This window comes from Anoplopoma fimbria, chromosome 10 (assembly GCF_027596085.1).
Source record: "Anoplopoma fimbria isolate UVic2021 breed Golden Eagle Sablefish chromosome 10, Afim_UVic_2022, whole genome shotgun sequence".
Classification (NCBI taxonomy): domain Eukaryota; kingdom Metazoa; phylum Chordata; class Actinopteri; order Perciformes; family Anoplopomatidae; genus Anoplopoma; species Anoplopoma fimbria.
Genome location: NC_072458.1, coordinates 600229 through 620185, shown reverse-complemented (window position 1 = coordinate 620185; position 19957 = coordinate 600229). Strand labels below are relative to the sequence as shown.

Below are 19957 nucleotides of genomic sequence, written 5' to 3'. Positions count from 1 at the left end.
TTTCATTAAAAACTTTTACAACCAGTGGAACTAAACGAAGCAACATCAAGAACTGATTGAAACAATCAATTCCAATTTGGTGGACTTTTAATTAATTATCAGCCAGACTTTGGTTGGAAAGGTGAGTCTCAGGAATACAAACACTTACTCAAACATTAGCACGTAGAACTCAGGACCTTAATACTTTTGCACACAGATTTACAGTACTAATAAGCACATCGCTCTCTAAGGAAAAGCAAGAAAGGGGGTACATTTATGATTTCACCAAAATGATCCTAAAAAGCTCAGTTCAATAACACAGATGCAAAGTAGATACGTGTGCCGTGGATATCCAGGTTGAGATAATAACAAGGACCAAAAAACTGAAAAAAAGAGCTCTAATTAGATATATATCTGACATAAAAACACTTTAATCCCTCCAATCCTAGTAAAGAAATTATGATGTTTGAAACTCCTGGTCAAAAAAATAGAGCCACTCAAGCCGGTTCATAATATCAAGAGGGTGTACCAAGGCACTATAATGAATGTAAAGTGCTTATTGGAGCCTGGAGGAGGTTAGAAAAACATTGAAAAGGTATTAGTTTGGCCCTTTAAAACCATTTCTGAATGTCTTGAGATTGAGCCCTTTTTGGTAAAAACAATCATAGTTGTGTGAGCTTATACTTCTGTATTATGTTTATCCAAATCTACAGTCTAAATCTAATAAGTGGGGGCATCATGTCCTATTTCTCCAGCTAATCACATTAGTTTGTTTAAAACTCAACGCAGCTCAATAAAGTGTTGATTATAAGTGTGCTAAATGTTGCCAGACGAGGAATGAACGGAGGGGGGAAACAAACAACTAACTTGAACGTAATGAAGCGACTCTGCTGAAATATTTTGAGCAATTTCAGAAGAAAATGAAATGCACAATGCAACAGCCACATGCAACTATGAGAACTGAGTAACAATGCCTTCAAGATAATGTGGGTGCAACTGCTCCTTTCCACATGAAATCTCCAGGATAATTTAATCGTTTACTTTTCCATCAATTCTCGACCAGAGCAGGCAAGGGGCAATATTCTATCTTTCTTGTTGAGATAAGCGAGAGCTTTAAAAGTAATAAAATCCTAAAAGCAATTACTGACCGAGAGCAAAACTAATTGAAGTAACAATACACTGATTGGTTTCAAAGGCCTAGATTTCTAAGGGAAACTATGTAGTCTAGGTGACTTTAAAGACTTCATTTGAAAACCTGTTGGTACAGTACGGAGGTTGATTTTGACTGCGAAAGCCCCTTTGTTGCATTTATATATAAAGTGTATACGCTAACGTACAAAAACAAATCGAGGCAGGGCAAATTCCATCCCAGTTTCTAACACTTAAAAGACTACATTGTAGAAAACTATGGATGTTTTTGGACACTATGTAATTGACTGTCTGTCCTGCCAACGATAATGGAAAGGTGAATTAAGGATTCAAAATTGGTTTGACAATGAAGCATGGCTAAAATAAAGCAAATTGCATGTAATGGCTCAATTTGCTGCGGTAAAATTTGAGCACTGTTCACCCTACTCAGCATCCACAGGATACACTGGTATGGGGATAGATTGTGAGTGGTAAATAGCTGGGAGCAGGGTGTTTGAAATCCTGTAGGTCACTGTCCTTCAACTCCATCGCTTCCACACACACACACACACACACACACACACACACACACACACACACACACACACACACACACACACACACACACACACACACACACACTAAATAAGGGTCACAAATGCATTAAAGTTTTAAACGTTTCTCATAGGGCATGTCATTCACCAGCCAAGCTAGAGTCCTGCTGTTATAGCTGATGACAGTTCCCTCCTGTGTCTCACTTTCAAAACAACATGTCTGGATATCACTCCCCAGTTGCCACAGATTTGAGGAATGTTAGCATTAGAAAGCATAAGCACTGTTTTCTTATCATATTCATCACTTTAAATTTAAAGCATGGTAGTAATCAGTATGCCAGCAACTCCCCTGCTGTCACGACTCTGAGGAAACCGTCTGCAGCATTTCCATGATGAGCAAAGACAACAACAGAGCAAAGCTTCTGTTTTTTTTAAAAAGGACTGAGCTGTCAGAAGTTAACTTGGAGGGAAAGACCTGCATGTAATCCAGGAGGAACACATCACTGACTCATCCATTCTTCAGACTCAAGCGCCCTCAGTTGTACATTTTGAGGGAGTTCAAACATGGCCACACTTTGATCTTTGTTTTCCTAAGGCCAAGTTTAGAGAGTTCATACTGCATCTTGAGCTTACGTACCACCTTCAAGCTGCAGAAACATGTGATCCAGGATTAAACGAAAATCAAAAGTGGAGAATTTCCAAAGAAAATGTGCAACGTGTTTCTCTGTAACTTGATTGGTGTTTAGTTTTTTTCTGAAAATGAAAAAAAATAAAAATAGAAATGTGGTCCCGAGCATTGAAATATACTGTATCCTAGCTGCCATGCCTACTTTGACCCAGCCAACGTCTTTTGATCCTCAAGTGGCTCAGAGCGACAGTGGCAGGAAAGCTATAACAGATGTTAATATGAAGCAAATTTAATAGAATTGCCTCTTGTTTAACATTTTGTTTTAGATGCATTGGTTAGAGAGGTGGATTTTTTGTTTCCACGCCTTCTTTTCAGTCTCTTCCAGACATCAAAATGTAAAGTGATTGCACATGAATCACCACAAACAAAGAGAAGCAGATGACAGTTTGAACTAGAGACTGACACTGCCTTTAGTTTTACTCAGTGGATCTATACATTGTCAGCATTTGTTCTGGGCAGCCTTTTGTTTTATTGATGTCCATGGCACCCAGGTATGGTGATGATCCTAAGTAAAATAAAAATGAATTATTTAGCGAATTATCCGTCCAGTGTTTTGTGAAATCTTTGGGGCCAAAACAGACAAAAGATATTTGGGGTAGATTGCAGATGCAACCAAAAATGTGTGAAGAAACACACACACACACACACACACACACACACACACACACACACACACACACACACACACACACACACACACACACACACACACACACACACACACACGACCTCTCTCACTGACATATACACATAAATTCTCTCTCCAACCTCACTAAGTGCATTTTTTAAGCAGCCCTAGCTACCTTTTAATCCGTCCTCTGAACACAAATCGCCTCCACAGGCAGATTTCATTCCTGCTTCAAAAAAAGAAAATAAAGGAATGATAGAATGTTCGTCTCTAGCATGGCCTTCAAAACTCATCCACAGCCAGAGACTTGGGGCCTCCAATCAAAACTTTCAACAGTCAGAGGAACAGACCGTTGGGGAATAACAGGGTTCCCAATTACTCATCACAGAAAGCAAGCAGCGTATAAAAAGAGAACCAAAAAAAAGAAAATGGAAAACAGAGAGAAGATTGAATCGAAACAGTCCAGACTGTCTCTCTTTGACTCATCCAGGCCATCATGTGGCTGTCCACCATATAGTTAACTTGCACAGAATTCTTTGTTAGCTACAGGTCAATTTCTAGACTTAAAGTTGACCATAAAATTCCCTTTGGGTTTAGGCGGAGGGCGGTGAAAAAAGTCATCACAGCTTTGCTTCCAGCATTACTCCTGCAGGGAGCAGTTTCAGGTTGAAGCTCTTCCTCAAAATATGGAAAATGATCAAGAAACCATGTAAAGTTACAAAAAGCATTTTGTTGTTCGCCTTTGTTACAGTCCTTGTTGTCTTCGCATGGTTTCTCTTTGTTCTCGTCTCCTGCGGGTCAGAGCCTTTGCCATTGGAGATGTTTCTTGAATGTTTTACAGCAAAAAAAATAATCTTTGTCTTGCCCTCTGCTGGAGGAACTATGGATGTCCTCTGTTGGCGGGCAAGCTAAGATGTGGTGCACTTCTCCTCCCCTAACTGAATCAAGGATGAATGGATGGATGTAAGGCGATGTGTGGGAAAAGGACAAAGCAACAGATGATAGGAGAAAGAAAGAAAAAAATATATATATATATGAAAATGAAAAGAAAATATGCACAGAAAAGAAAAAAGAAGATGGTTAAAAGGAAATAGGCAAAAAAAGAAAATGAAAAGGGTATCAATAACCAAAAGAATGGAGACAAAGATGAGGGAAATCACAAAGAAGAGAGAAGATAAAAAGATTATTGTTATATTTACATCAGAGTAGAAATATAAAAATACATGTTCTATATCTTTAATAAAGCATTAACAAACCAAATGAAAATCATTAACAATGGAGATACAGATCAAAGGAAATCCACTTTTCTATTCTCAGAAGATTCTAGAGGGATGTGAGAGGTTCTGTTTGGAACTGTATTCTGAGAATCTGTGTATCCATCTTATTACGTGTGATTGACTCAAGCTAGCCACAAGGTAATAACTTCCTCTACTTTCAGATGCCTACTTTATCATAAAGCCACATGACGTGGTGTTGTTTGATTCTTACCTCTGGAGGAAGCAGTTGCTATACAGCTGTGCACACTGTGCTGACTGTGAACTCTGTCTCACTGGCCAGGATGTCAGTGGGCTGGATGTTGCGGTCATACATAGGGTTCTCGAACGTAGCTCGTCCGTTAGTGTTCTCATGGCCCACATAACCGTTGAATGGGACTTTGGGTCTTCTCCTGAAATGAAACAAATCAATATATTAAAACAATGAGATCAGTTTCCATAACGGGTGGATACAGCAAGTATAAAGCAGAGATATTTGTTAAAATATGGTTAAGGGTTGCTATCAATAAATATTTTCTTATTGATTGATCCATGGAGTATTTTTATCGATAAATGAATGAGTTATTAGTCTAGTGCTTGACATGATTAAATATCTGTTTTTGCCTGAACAACTGTACAAAACTCAAAAACACAGAATCTGAAATGATATGAAATGCCGAAAAAAAAATCAGCATATAATCAAATTCAAGAAGCTGGAACCAGCAAACATTTGGCATTAGTGCCAAATAAATGACTCTAAATTCACTATCAATACTTTGATAAACACTTTTTGGATTATTGGTTAATATTTTAATCAACTAATTGGTCCAACACTAATATAGCTATACTGATTTGCAGGGGGGGGGGCATTCCATTTGCAAATTAAAGTAGGTACCATACGTAGTTAGGTCGCTCACTCACTCGCTCACTAACTAACTCACTCAGTCAGTTATGGGACAGTGTGTCTTAACTACTTTAGTCTGTCTCACTGTTATGAACCAGTTCATTTATTTGGCAGGGAGGGTAGTTTTCTCTCAATATCACAGACGATGATTTTTTTCCTTTTAAGGTCAATTTATGCATTAGTGGATTAAAATCATCCATGTCAAGTTAATATATTCTGAAGGGTGAATGCAAATTAAATCACACAAGATTCCTATCTGACAACAGCAAACTTTGCAGAGGTAAATTAAACCTTGACTTAAGATGCTTCTTTGTAAATATCCGGACCAAAGTAATGATATAATGTTGATCGCAGATGAGGAGCATTGTGAAATAGATCAATGGTATGACTCACCTGTGCTTGTAGAGGTACAGAGCGAAGCCTGCAATGATCATAGCTATAAAAGGCACTAGGATGGCTGCCGCCACTGAACTGCTGTTGGATGCAAAGTTGTAGCCTGTGTTGTCTCTGCCGGGATCTAAGCTCTCTGGAAGAAAAAGAGATAAGACATTGTGCCCTTGTTTTAGCATCACTTTAGTAAAATACCACTTTAGCAGTAGACATTATAATTATATCCCATGAATACAACAATTGAAAGAAACAAAAGGGAAAAAGGAAACTTGTGATAAAAATACACGACAAATGAACAGTAACAACAGCACAGTGAAATAAAATGAATTGTAAAGGCTGAAGATGGCTGCCAGGAAGGCTCCACTTATACATAAGAGACTGAGCAGATAAGTGACTTTTTTAAAGTCTATTACTATGCTTTATTTTCATTTCCCCACCCCTGGGAATGTCAAGTTTCATTATCCTAGCAATGAGTCTTAATTACTGACATCCAACGCCAAAAGCTATTAAGTCATTTCAAAGTCATTCTCTAATTTATGGAGGTGTGTGTGTGTGTGTCTGCAACAGCAACATTGGAGGAGTGACAGCCCACCTGTTTGCCACGGAATGCCAAAAAAGCTCCAATAAAGGACGAGTGACAAACAAGAAGGAATTGAATTAGTAGAATCTGTGGCGTTGCAAATCAACCCCCCCCCGTTGCATGAGCGCGAGCATACAAACACACTCATGCAACACGGTCGTGGAGCAAACTGCACTCGCAGTGACACCACCGCTGAGTTAAGACAAAACAGGAAAACCTCGACAAATTTGAGTAGGATTGTTTCCAAGACGTACAACCCACCCCCCCATCCGCTTTTTCTCATCCACACTTAAACACACATCCACATGAATGCCCTGGCAGCAGCCCCAGCTCTCTGTATTAATAAAGAGCTGTTTGCTCAATCAGTGTGCTGTGGCGGGGGGGGAGGTTCTGCACCTGCTGTTCAAGCACCTCTCTCATTACAGCAGATTTTCACATCCACTTTCACTATGTGCACACAACTTTCACCGCACATACATTCACTTAATCTGTGTTAGCACCAATTCCAAATTGGCCAATTCCATATTTGTACCTACACTGCTGCTCTTCACTCCAATCTGGGCTTTGCTTTTTGAAAGCTACCAAAGTTTTGCAAAATCTTTCAACCTGAAAAAACATTATCTGCTTACCACATATGGAATAAGGAAAAAAACGCATATGAATGTAAAGAATTTTGGCTCATATATAAATGTAAATTTAGTCATATCTCACACAAACATAGCGTTTCTTTGCCATTTCCTTCCTGTATAGAGTGCCTACCTGAACGCAGTGTGCCACAGGGACTTAGTGAGAAGCTAGGGCTGTCAAGGCAACATGAAAAATGACAGTTTTTAATTAACCTTCACTGATGGCTGATGAAGGGTTTCGTACTGGGAGAACACATGAGTACATATATAAGCTAATGCATATCAGATCACTCTGCAATCTTGTATGTCCACTCAGGAGTGAGATTAAGTCCAGCTTTTGGGATTTCATAGAAATAGAAAAACTTGAAATTGATGATGGAGATGGAGAAGAAATTAGGTTTTAACATCCAAAACTTTTTGTTTAGCAGCTACTAAATCAATAAATATGTGTTTCCCAATTCAAACATACCGTGGTTGTTTTTTTATCTGGATTGTAACAGCAGTAAACCAATGTTGTAAACTGGCAAAAATCTTACATGAAGAATAAATTCCCCTTCTTTTTTCAATACCAATACCAAGTGTCAAAATACCAGCATCTTTTTAAAATGTTCCAATTATAATTCACATCGTCATACAGAAGATAGGGAGAACCTTGTATATATATTCTGTATATGTTATATATCATATGTTTATTTCTTTCCATGTGCCTTATATAGTTCAGGCAGAAGAGTTGGGAGTATTTGCAGTTGAATCAAACCATGAGATAAAAAGAATCCTGCATCAGCCATTCATATTCATGGAGTCAGGGTGTAAACATTTGCTGTATACAAACTGTAGCGAGGAGGATCATATGGGTGGGATTTCTAGGTCACAAACATGAAGCGGAATATTTGGAAAGCTGCCACCTTTTTGAAGAAAATGTTCAATATCTATGACAGCATAGCTAAAGTCGCTAAAGGAACCACAGAATGACACACAGCATCGAATGGATGATATTTACTGTATCAAAACGGCAAGATGTGGGGCGACTTGATATGGCAAAGACTCCGCCAGCATCAGCACACTACCCACAAACTCTTTGAGGAGAGGTTTTCTGTAGCATAAATTATAAATCCAACACAGCAAATTACATCCTGTGGAAGCACTTGCAGCTACCTATAAGGATGCTTGACATATTTTGAGAGAAAGCTTTCTGTACTATAGAAATCCAGAGAGTAAAAAAAAAAAAAAAAACACAGATACAGTATTCCCCAGGAGACAGCTTGGTCACAGTGGTTTCTATAACCAAGTGGACAGCTCACTCACCCAGTCTTTGGAGACCAAATTGGCCGAAGCCTTTTCCTCTGACAAATCCCTGGTACACAAAGGAGTTGGATGAAGAGATGTAGGACACCTAGGGAGAGAGAGGAATGGGAGACAGACACTTTATGTGTCACATCCAGGCTTTACAAAGGAGAGTCTCATCAGAGTGTCAGCAGCTGGTGCACGCAGAAAATGAAATATCATGTCAAAGGAGCTGAGAGGCGCTCTCACAGCTGACATTTAATATGACGGTTTTCTGCTCAAGAGCACAAACATAAACACACTCATCCAAGTTACACACAAGAGGAATACTCTGCTTGCCTCTACGTAAACACACAAGGGCTGTGAGGCTTGTGAAACACGCACATACAGAAAAACCCACAGTGGCTCACTCACATATACTGTGACCTGCTTTTCTAAATTATATCTGGAGTGGATGTGCATTAGAGGTGCCTGCGGTTGGGGGATAATACTGGAGAGAGGAGTGGAGGGGGTCTGTCGAGTCCTGATTACCAGGCAATGATTTAACTGACATTTTAATTAAAGAGAAAACTCTTGGTGGGCCCTCCATCTCCCCAGAGTGACAAGGTTAGTGTGTATGTGTGCGCGTGCATATTTCACATTAAAGGTGTGTGTGTGTGTGTGTGTGTGTGTGTGTGTTTGTGTGTGTGTGTGTGAGTGTGATGGAACATCTTTGCGGTCAGAAAGAGAGGTTCTGTATTGAACCTGACCCTGTACTTGCACTTACATGTCCGTCCAGGGCCCAGTTGTCTATTTTGAACTTGTTGACAAAGATCTCCACAGGGCCTCTGATCTGGTGGACCTGCAGCAGCAGCTGAGCTTCCTCCTTCTTATATGTACCTAGGAGAAATACATGTTAACAGTCAGTTTGGGGCAACAGTCAGAGTTAGACAAACCAAAAGGGATTATGTTATATATCTAAACACAGGCAAGAATTCAAAAACTAAATCTGATTCATCCAATCATGGCATCCCCTTCCCCCGTCATGTTAAGTTAACTATTTTCTCAGTGTGGCAGCTTGTTATCTATGACAGAAAGTCTAACTGCAGTCCCAAACTTTAACTTAAGATAGTACATGAGCATCAACATTTCAGCACACACCAGTGAACATATAGATCATGTTAATTTATTAGCTTAGTTGAACATAATAGGAAAAAAATCCAGAAAAACTGCATAATAAATGTTATCTAATTTAACGTATCTCATTACTTAATGAAGCAATATGTCCCCCTGTGAAACAGTCTAACTGGCTAGCTCTATTGCACAGATAAATCAGATATATTAAGCTTTGGCTACACTGGCAATACTTGTTGGCAGGATCCATTTCTTTATCGTTTTGGTCTTTTCATTCACATTTAGACAACTATATGGTATCATAAGATGTATCCTTTATGTGATGATTTCATAAAACATAAAATTTGCTTTTTTTTATTGTTAGGCACAATAATAAGTTCAGAAATGCTAGCAAAAAGGCTGTTGTATTTGTAAAAAAGAAAAAAATATATATATATTCTGTGAATATATATATATATATATATATATATATATATATATATATAACAATGATCTGTAAAATCTGCATCAGCAACATTACTTTCAATGGAGAGTGGGGCAATTTGTAGCTGTAGCAAATATGTTTTACTACACTGTGATGAAGATTGATAGTGCCCAGGTACAGAGGAGTGAAGTGTCCAAGCCGTTACGGATGCAAATTTGGGTCGTAATGATCACAGCTGCACGGCGATTATGCGACAGGGAACAAACTTAAATGTCTGCTGTTCTGTAACAGCAGCAGTGATATATCCCATGCAGGGACCACACTGTTTTCTTGCTCCTCACTGGATCTTATCCGACATTGTCTATTTGGATAAAACCCAAACACAGTGAAGCCTTGTGCGTATGTGTGTAAAGGTTTTCAAGATCTTGACAGTGACTTCTGCTTTTTGGTGTACCAACCGGACAGTTTGAGTTCCACTCCGCTGTGGTCGATGAGTGTCCCGTTAACCCGGTTGCTAAAGGGTTCAAAAGCAGTGATGCTGAGCATAGCCGGCTGTTTCTTCCCCAGGTACTCATAGGATCCCCTCCAGAGAGAGTTCTTAGCAAATACACCACCAGGGACTAAAAGAGGAAACGGATGGATAGAGAGGAGACAAAGAAAAGTACAAAAAAGTTCAATGTGCCAGGTGACTTTACTGGTTAGTATACCTGCAAGCTGAGTAGAGGAAATAATCGATGAAATCCGTTAACAGATTAGGAGTTAGCAGTGGTGAGATTGAAACCTCATACATACTGTCATTTGGATACAAGTGCATTAAAATAGAGCAAAATTTGACTTATTTTTGTACGGCTCCCCATGCGCTATACAGAAGTTAAATATAAAACAATTTTGGATTCCAACTGAGAACCACAGACAAGCCAATACATTAAAACAATAATAATTAAAATCATCTTATAATATAACAAGGAGATGTTTTACCTGGTAATTTGGAGGGTGGCTCCTGCACTGTCCCCACTGGGCTCTTACCACTTGGGCGATCATCAGCTGAGGAGCACAACAAAACAGAATTTACTTAAAAACTATTTTCCCAGTTTATCCTGTGAACCGGTGCACTGTATGCCCCGGGAAGCTAAATCGGAAGACACAATTTTCTCTTTAAAAAGCCCTCAGGTAATTGGAAGATGTCACCATCAGCACTTCCTCTCCACTTTCATGACTAATAAACCATGTGATGGACAGAGCGAGGTCTGCCTGCGACAGGACTCCAGCCGTGCCTCAAAGAGCAGCCCGGGTCGTCCCTGTAGGGCTTTTGCTAAGTCAGACATGCAGTTTCGCAGCTTCAAGGGAAGCACTTTAATAATGCCTTACTGCTCACACGGGGCCGCAGGACTACACCACAGTAGTAAACATACACCCACACAGGCAAACAGAGCAAAAGGGGCTTACATGCAACTACAAACAAAGACAGGTATACTGACGGTAGTTTATGAGCACAAACATCACCTTGGATAAATGTATATAGACAGAAACAAACACACATGCACACACACTCTCTCTGCAGACTTGTGCTTTATTAGGTGCCAGTCTTTTGAGCTTCCCTTCCATCAATGCGCCCACAGGCGCTGTTAATATCCAGAATGTGCTAAGGCTAGTTCTCTTTCTTTCCCTTCAGTCTTAATGACATGGCTTTAAAAAAACAAAAAAAAAAAAAAAACCCATCACCCCTTTATATTTCAGTAACGGCTTGGCATGAAATCCATCACACGGAGATCCCACTCTTGTACGTCTTTCTCTTTAAGCTATTAGCATTCATCTACCGTCGATAATTGTGTGTCGATGCCTCCATTTTTGTCTTATATATATTTAGGCCAATGCTTAGGGGGTGTCTTAATGGCAGTCTATTTGTCTGCTAGACCTTGTTAACACTGCCTCACCATTTATAAGAGGTACTTCTGCTAACCTAATCAATGGGATGCATTGGCCTAATCAGGTTCTGCACCCTTGTTAATGTTTCACAGCTTGAGTGCATGCGTGTGTGTCTGTGTGTGTGTGTGTGTGTGTGTGTGTGTGTGTGTGTGGGTGTGTTTGACTCCGAGTGTGTAATTACATAGAGTTCAATTGTGTGATGGATGGGCCGTCCTATCCTGGCATGTGCCTGAGAAAAAGCAAGTGATAACACGGCTATTCATCAACGGTAGCTCAATCCCCAATTTCCCAACCACTGAAGTCACCACTGAATCCCGAGTCTGCACAGACCCCAGTGGTTTCTAAAGAGGCTGCTAATGGAAACTGCACATTATAAATATGAGGCAAAGTGTTTGATACATCTGTGTGGGAAAGTGGGTGGCCAAGTGCACACATCTGTAGCCTCATGAGGTTTGGCGAATGTGCTTGTTTGTTCCCATATACAACGTCGGAGAATGAATTATGTGTTAGCATTCACTCCAGTCTTGAAAGTAGTATTGTAGAGATATAACAGCAGCGGTAGCGAAAATATATAAAAACAAGTATTTCTCAGTCTTCCCTTTTGGACGTAATGTGACCGTGTTTATACCTGCACAGAGAGGTTGTTTCCCTGTCCAGCTCCCATCGGACCTGCAGGTCCTATGCTCTGATCCTCCGGCCAAGTAGAAGCCAGGCTGACATGTATAGATCAGTGTGTAGCCAAGGGATGGTAGTTCAATGGCTCTCACATCAGACTGGGCTGGCAGCTCTGGCTGGCTGCAGTGGTGGGCTGGAGAAAGAGAAAGAGATGGATTTTGTGAGAAACAAGTTAAAGTTGGCGCCACATTTTTAGTAATGCAGACACTTGCTCAATGTTAAGATTTCCATCGAACAATACACACGCTTTTATGTCAATATGAGCAGACTGTGCACTTACCAATGCACTCAGGTTGAAAACCACTCCAAGTGAGGTTGGGCAGACAAGTGCGAGAAATGGAGCCCTGAAGTAAGTAGCCCTTTCTACAGTTGAAGAACACTGTGCTGCTGATCTGTAAGAGGACACAATTGAGCATGTGAAAATGTGGACTGGACTATGAGCATACATATTTTACATCACAGCAAGCACATCTTGCACAAAGAAGAGATACTTATTGTTAAAATCCATTGTTTAATAAGTCCTAATGATTTGTATTTGTTGTTTAAAACTGAGATTAATTCATCAACTTAGTTTCTACTTTCTTAAAACTGTATTTAATTATTGTATAAGCATGAAGTTGAAGAACAACACAGCAGATAGCATCCTCCTTACACATTATATAGGGCTGAAACTAGAAATCAGTCAGTTTTGAAAGAAGTGCAGCACAGATATTTAAAAAAACTAAGCAACATCTTCCAGGCTTTAATGGAAAGCTTTTTTTTTTTTTTTTTTTTTCAATATAGATTCAATTTCCTGTGTGACCACATTTTCACACCTGGTAGCCTTGACTGTTGTTCTGATTTCCAAAGAGAGGTGTGCCAGGATCTCCACAGGTAGTGTGAGTGGGATCTGAAAAACACACAGACACAGCAATTCTGTGATAACTGCTGTCATGTTAAAGCAGGTCCCATCTAATATATGCCACCCACAACAAATGGATATATCACCTTAGAGACATTGTATGGGAAATTACATTTTTCACATATCTGGTGTGAAATACTCACCCTAGGAGTGAAGGCTATACATTACTGTATCCACACACTTACAGTACACAGACCTGAGAGAACATACACAAACACTCATACATCCTGCACAATCTTTTTAGTTATCTGAACCCACTTTCTTCTATCCTTGCTCAGAGCCGCTAATAACAGAATGACACTTTTTTTTTTATTTATTCAAAATTTCATTAAGCAGGAAAAGCCTTATAGAGATTAAAAATCTCCTTTTCAAGAGTGTCAGGCCTTTTCAGTTCGCAAATATTGTTAATCAGTAAACAGACATTTTGCAAGAATGTGTTTCTTTGGATGTTTTTCTCCCAAAACAAATTTATTATATCAATCAACTCATGAGTTTTGCACTCTGTTGCTCTTGAATGTAACAGACTGGGTGATCAAAAGAGATCAGAAACATTTTTCTTTTATGTTCAGTGCAAAAATGTTAAAGAATGAATGGAACATGCCAGCAAGAGGACTACATCAGTTTCAAATAGTCATTGTCAAATCTTGAAGTTGAACAAAAAGCTACAAGAGGCCAGTCTTTCCAGTGAATTTATAGCAACAAAGAGGTGTTACAATATATGATGTATAGCCATGTCAGCGGTAGCTAAGTAATGTAGATGTACAACACAGGTTCTATTTGTAATTGATTACATCTCACTAAATCTTAGTTTAACCTTTCCCACATGCCAGGCATTATGTTTTTCTTAACAGTGGCTAAACAAAAAGGCTGATAAATGATTCAAAGGTGGAGGAGTTAATGGTGACTTTTGGCTATAATGAATCAAATGTTTAAACTAACTGTTATTGGGTCAAAGACTTGGCATGTGTGCTTATGTTATAGCACTTCAAATACCACAGAGGACCTAAGGACTAATACAAGACATTTTACTTTATTCACAATTCGTTCCAGACCACTATGCGATTTCTTTCAGTGGTTCTTACTACAGCCTCCAAATTTATACCAGGTAATTAAAATGGTACTGCTATTCATTGTTTAAGTTTACTGCTTATGATATTTTTATTACAGTACTGAACAATATTTCAGATAAAAAGGGGGCAAAATAAAAGTTTATTAAAATGTTTTGCAAGCACTGCTTGCATGCAGTTCGCAAATGGTGTCAGTTTCACAAATGTTATTCACTCGGAAAGTGCACTGTTTGCTGGCGAGGAATTTATCTCATGTTGCAAATCGCAGGTTGCATGCTGCAAATTTGGTGAAACGGGCCCTCTGGTGCAGTCTTTCACTGCCAGACCTACATTTTCTCCACATTATGTCTACATGCACGGTAATTCAGAAATGTTAAGGGTTGGTTTGATTAAATACACCAACAGGAATGGAAGAACAGAATCAATATAGCTTGTTAGCTGGGTCAATTGTTTTTTTGCATGCATTCTTTTTTGATTGGAAAAGGCAATCAGTATTAAAAGGGAGAACATAAGGGGGGGGGGGGTGAAAGGAAGTAAAACCACCATACCCACTTTTGAACATCATTGGTTTGATTATTCCATCAATATGTGAGCCTATACTGTAAATGGACAGACAATTATCTTACCTATGCAAGAGGGTTGTGTTCCACTCCAGGTGCCATCATATTGACAATATCTCCTGGTAGAGCCCACCAGGACGAGTGGAGGGTAGCAGGAGAAGGAGACAGAGGAGAGATAAGTGAATCCTCGATCCTCCCTCCTCCCCTGGGCAGGCATCCCTGGATCTCCACAGAACACAGCTGCAAAGATGAAGAGGGAGGAAAAAAAAGAGAGAGACAAGGGAATGTGAGGCGAGGTTAGGTTTTAATTCAATATCTTCCAAGGGGGTGAAATGTTACACAAGGGACACACATACTTGGGTGAAAGAAATATCAGAAAGACATACATGACATATAATGTTATTTGGAATTTCAGCGTGGTGCCACTTACGGAAGCATTGAGGTTTCTCTCCACTCCAGTTGCCGTTGCCCTGGCATGTTAACACAGTGGGCAGGGACAGCTGGTAACCTTGGTTACAGGAGTAACTGATGCTAGAGCCCCATGTGAATTCTGTACCGACAACCTGTCCATTAGGGATGATAGGTGGTGGACCACACACGATCGCTACAAGGAGACAAAGAGGCATTGCAGGACGTCATGGATTCTGCATATTAGTTTTAATGATGTAATGCGTTCCAGTTTAAGTAAGTATTAATGAAATGACTACTCCAAGAACAATTAATGTACAATTAATTAGCTCTAGCTTTCCATAATCACTCCTTCCTTTCATGTAACCTAAGCCATTATAAAGATGAATCTCATCACTGTATTGTCATTAAGATCATTCTACACAACTTTACCTTTACAGTGAGGTTTGGTGCCATTCCAGGTACGGTCCTTGGTGCAGATAAGAGTTGAGGCCCGGTCCGCATCCATGGTGAAACCAGGAGAACACTGGTAACTGACTGTGTAGTTGTAAATGAAATCATTGCCCAGCCTCACCCCGTTGGCTGGCACTCCAGGGTCACCACAGTTGATTACTGCAGAGACAAATAGAGGATGAAGAAATAAGACCAAATTAAAATGAGTGAAACAAATCAACGATTAAGACAGACGTAGTGGAACACAAGGACAGAGATGCGGAGAGAGAGAGTTTGGGTTCAGGAAAGAAAACAAATCAATGCAGGAGTTGATCAAATTCGGTATTTCGTCATGTCTGAGCCATGTAATTTGATGATTTAGTGTGTTTTACATTTGATTGTACACTTCGATTATCTCCAGTTTATAGCTTTAAGGGTTGCAGAGAGACTAAATCTTGTGATGGGTATCCCTCTACAGTAGCTCCCTTAAGCCCCAAAATGAACCACATTTTTCTTTGATTATACGTCTACATCCTGTAGGGAAAACATTGCGATTGAGTAACGACAGGAAGATTTTCACTGTGGGACTCAGCAGCATCACTGGCCAGCTCCAATGTAAATGTCTAAGATAGAAAATCCAGGGCACACAAGGACAACTTGCACTGAGTTGCCATGGGACAAAAAGGAATTATTAACTGCATATGACCAACATTGCAGCAGAATTCCCAGTAGGGTGAGGAAACAGCCTTTTTTTGGTGGTATAGTGTCTCCCCTTGACTGAGCAAGCATTTTCATTTCCCACCGGGCTGGTAAGAGTGTGTCACCTGCAGCCATAATGTCTATCTAAGTCTGTGCACCCTGTAACAATACCTACAGAGTTGCGATACAGTGAGATGATTTCTCCTCTTGCATAACAATATACTTAGATTGTCATCGGCCAACAATACACTGCTTTGGTACATGATACTAAAAGTGTCATTTTCTTTTAAATGAATATGAATTTAAGCTAGATTTAGAAAGTTACAGCTACAATTGGGAGGAGATTACAAACAAATCCACTACTAGTAGCCACCTCTGACAAATAAATCCCTTCAGCATACACTATACAAGAAATAAGTAGAAATCCTTCAACCAAAAGTGGTCCTATTCACATATCCTTACCTCACTAAAGATGTTCTACCGATGTGCGTCAACATGTACCCTTTCACTCCTATGGATTACAAGGTTCTGAAATCCATCATGGTGCTGCTTAGGGTTTATCCACTCCATTCAAGAGAAACCGGTTCTCTTAGTGACCTCTATTTGCCGGGGTCTCTTGGCTCTGTATAGCAGCTGTGTATCTTTTGTGAGACATGATGATAAAGGGCTGTCAGTCAGGCCTGTGCCATTTGGGGGGACCAATCCTGGAAACCAATTTCCTCAAACTGAGCCACATGAGTCATTCGTTACAAAAAAATATTTGACTGCCGTTACAAGAGATTTCACATCTTCCATGTTTTACGGTTTTTCTCGCACACCATTAAATATCGTTCAAAACATTAGCAATTTACCTGCCTGCCTATCCCCTACAATATCTTGGTATGAATTCTACAAATGCAAATATCAAAGGGTAAACTACTGCTAAAGTACAAATTAAATGAGAGACCAACTGGTAGACAACTCAGAAATGTGTATAAGCCAAGTCATCCATCCATTACCCATAACTGCTTATCCTTCCTTATCCTATTGGGCGGCTGGAGCCGATCCAGCTGACTATTGGATGGATGTCAGAGCAAAAGCAGGGCACACCCTACGCAGATGGCCAGACTATCGCAGGTCTGACACAGATACAGACAACCATCTAAGCTGCCTGACCAGCCCATGATCGAACCTGGACCCCTCTTGATGTGAGGCTACAGTGCTAGCCACTACACCACCGTGCAGCCTCAACCAGAGCATGCATTTAATTAAAGTATGGACAAAAAGATAAGCACTATAGAGGCTCTTTCTCTGTAAGGGATGTTAATTACCAGAGCACTCAGGCATGTTGCCGGTCCAGGACCCGTTAACAGTGCAGTGTCGGGTAAGCAGGCCAGTTGAGTAGTAGCCCTCTCTGCAAGTGTAAGTAATAGATCTGGAAAACGTTAGGCCATCGTGGATCAGGATCTGGGAATTACGTGGAGTTCCTGGGTTTCCACAGGAGATCACTGAAGACAAAAGAGAAAGAGAGAGGGTTTAGAGTTGGATTAGGTAATATTCATTTACAGACAAAATCCCGAATGACCAGAGGAGAATGTGTAAGGGGCGGGGTTGAAGGGAGTGTTGGCAAGCATTTGTGGAAAAGTCTTCTCATTTCACTCCATTTCTCCAACCTAAATGCTTAAAACTTCTGATTATATTTTTGTACCAGTTGATAAAAATCATTTCTAAGTTCTATTCAGAGATCACTAGAAGGCAATCAACTGCCAACAAAAATGACCGCCATTGACTAAGATTTGATCTTTTTTCTCATATTTGTTTCATAAGATTTAGTGTGTGTAGATTGGTTTTCTAATGCATTCCTTTTATATTACTTCATGTGTCTGATACGGTTTCTTCACTCTTATTTTCCCTGTTTTTTCATTTCTTCATCCGCCCACCCTATCATCCACCCCCATCTTCTTCTGAGTTCTACTTCCAACTTTGATTGACACATCCTTTGCTCACAAAGTCCCTTGGTGTCTGTCCGGCCGCCAGCGATAGTTCTGTTCATTACAGTCTCCAGCTTGCCCCGGGCCCTCAGAGCCCCACGGGCTTCGCCCTCCCGTAATGACCAGATGTGGCCTGGCCCTTGTAGTCCGTGCCAACCGAGAACAGGTGGGCGACCTCAGCTAGTGGGCATACCACACACCAGAGAGGGAATGAGACAGAGCGATGCGAGGGAGAGAGGTGGTGGGGTGGTGGGTGGTGGAGAGGGGTCTGTGTGTGTGTGTGTGTGTGTGTGTGTGTGTGTGGGGGGGGGGGGGGTGGGGGGGGGGGGGGGGGTGTTAAGCGCACAAGTGAAAACAGCCTGGCAGACAGGATGAAGCTTCTGGAAATAACAAACTGTTTACCAGGATGAGGGAATAAAAGGGGCTGTGTGTTCATGGAAAGTAAGAAAAATAACAGGAAAGAGGAAATACAATATAACTGCAGATATAACTTTCCAACTTGAAGATGGATAACTGCAACAGCCAGTTTATGGGTGGTTTTAATATTTTAGTGTTGCTGGAAGATGAGTACAAACCCTTGGACAAAACTTTTTCATGCAGTATCAATAATGTAGGTTAAAAAACAAACCACAAAATAAGAACACACAATATTAATACTTGTAGAGTTGATATGAAACCAAATATGACAGGAACATTGACAAGAAACATGACAGATGATGAAGCTGCAAGGACATTTTTGAAGCAAAAATAAACCATACATGCTATTGATAGTACTTTATTTGTCAAGCTCAAATAATTCTAACTACTGTAAAGTGTTTGCAAAATCACTTCTTAACTTCATCCTTAACAGCTTCTTTTTTATTTTACCCTTGCTCCTGCATGCAAGATGTTTGACAGTAGAAAAAGAAGAAGTGCACTCTATAGTTTTTTTCCCCACTGTGTGTAATTTCTTTGGCCAGTCTCAGCAATAATAATGGATAGTGTAGGGCCTTAAGACCCGGATCGATTGGACGCACCCTCACTACACTTTCAGAGAATCTGCTTTTTCAGGTGTCAGCAGCAGACTGGATGCGATGGTCGCACAAGGACAAAAAATTGAAAGGTTTAATCAATAGAGAAAACATTCTCCATTATTTCTTCCATTCTTTCTTGCTCAATTGCTTTTTGCAAACATACACAAAATACATGCAAATGTGTGATGTGCCTTTCGTTCAATTTGCAAAGGCAGCAGCTAATTACACGATCAATGACTACAGTATAGATCTACAATCTAGAGCTTATAGTTTGCAGTTCAGTGGTGGGGTTTGTTGAGATCAGTTAGATCTCAAAAAACATTTAAGGGGAAGATGATGACTTATGAATACTCATTAGCAAATAACCACATTCTGAAACATTCACTAAGGCCACAATAAACTCCAATTGAGGAATATCATTTGGGTGTCCATATACAATATGTGCATACAAAGGTTTTATTAACAGATGCAGTGGGAGTCATTCATCTTCTGAGGAAAGGATGACAAAAGGTAGTGTGGAAAAGAGAAAAAAAAGACAGCTTGAAATAAATACAAGTTAATTAAATAAAATGAAGATGTCTTAAAACATGTCCATAGTTGTTCAGTGAACATTACATTCAACTTCAGTTACTGCACAATCAAAACTCAACAGCTGGCCTGTTATTTCGGTTACTACATGGTCAGATATTGTGTTCATTCATTTCTGCTCTGAAGAAGTCTGTCAAACCATCCATGCAGTCATTTTCCACCAGTTA

General features: G+C 40.0%; 1 protein-coding gene across 1 annotated transcript in view; it reads right to left on the bottom strand.

Moving 5' to 3' along the window:
* Window positions 1–4483: 4483 nt before the first annotated feature.
* The window catches only part of csmd2 (CUB and Sushi multiple domains 2), a 201630-nt gene continuing 186156 nt past the window's right edge, over window positions 4484–19957 (bottom strand). The window contains exons 59-71 of the mRNA XM_054606522.1: window positions 17530–17706; window positions 15521–15700; window positions 15111–15284; window positions 14747–14920; window positions 12968–13041; window positions 12433–12544; window positions 12106–12285; window positions 10530–10595; window positions 10010–10171; window positions 8781–8893; window positions 8036–8123; window positions 5528–5660; window positions 4484–4643 (exon numbers count right to left, since the gene is read on the bottom strand). Of these exons, the coding sequence (XP_054462497.1) occupies window positions 4484–4643; window positions 5528–5660; window positions 8036–8123; window positions 8781–8893; window positions 10010–10171; window positions 10530–10595; window positions 12106–12285; window positions 12433–12544; window positions 12968–13041; window positions 14747–14920; window positions 15111–15284; window positions 15521–15700; window positions 17530–17706 (1793 nt within the window). The remainder of the gene's footprint in view (window positions 4644–5527; window positions 5661–8035; window positions 8124–8780; window positions 8894–10009; window positions 10172–10529; window positions 10596–12105; window positions 12286–12432; window positions 12545–12967; window positions 13042–14746; window positions 14921–15110; window positions 15285–15520; window positions 15701–17529; window positions 17707–19957) is intronic.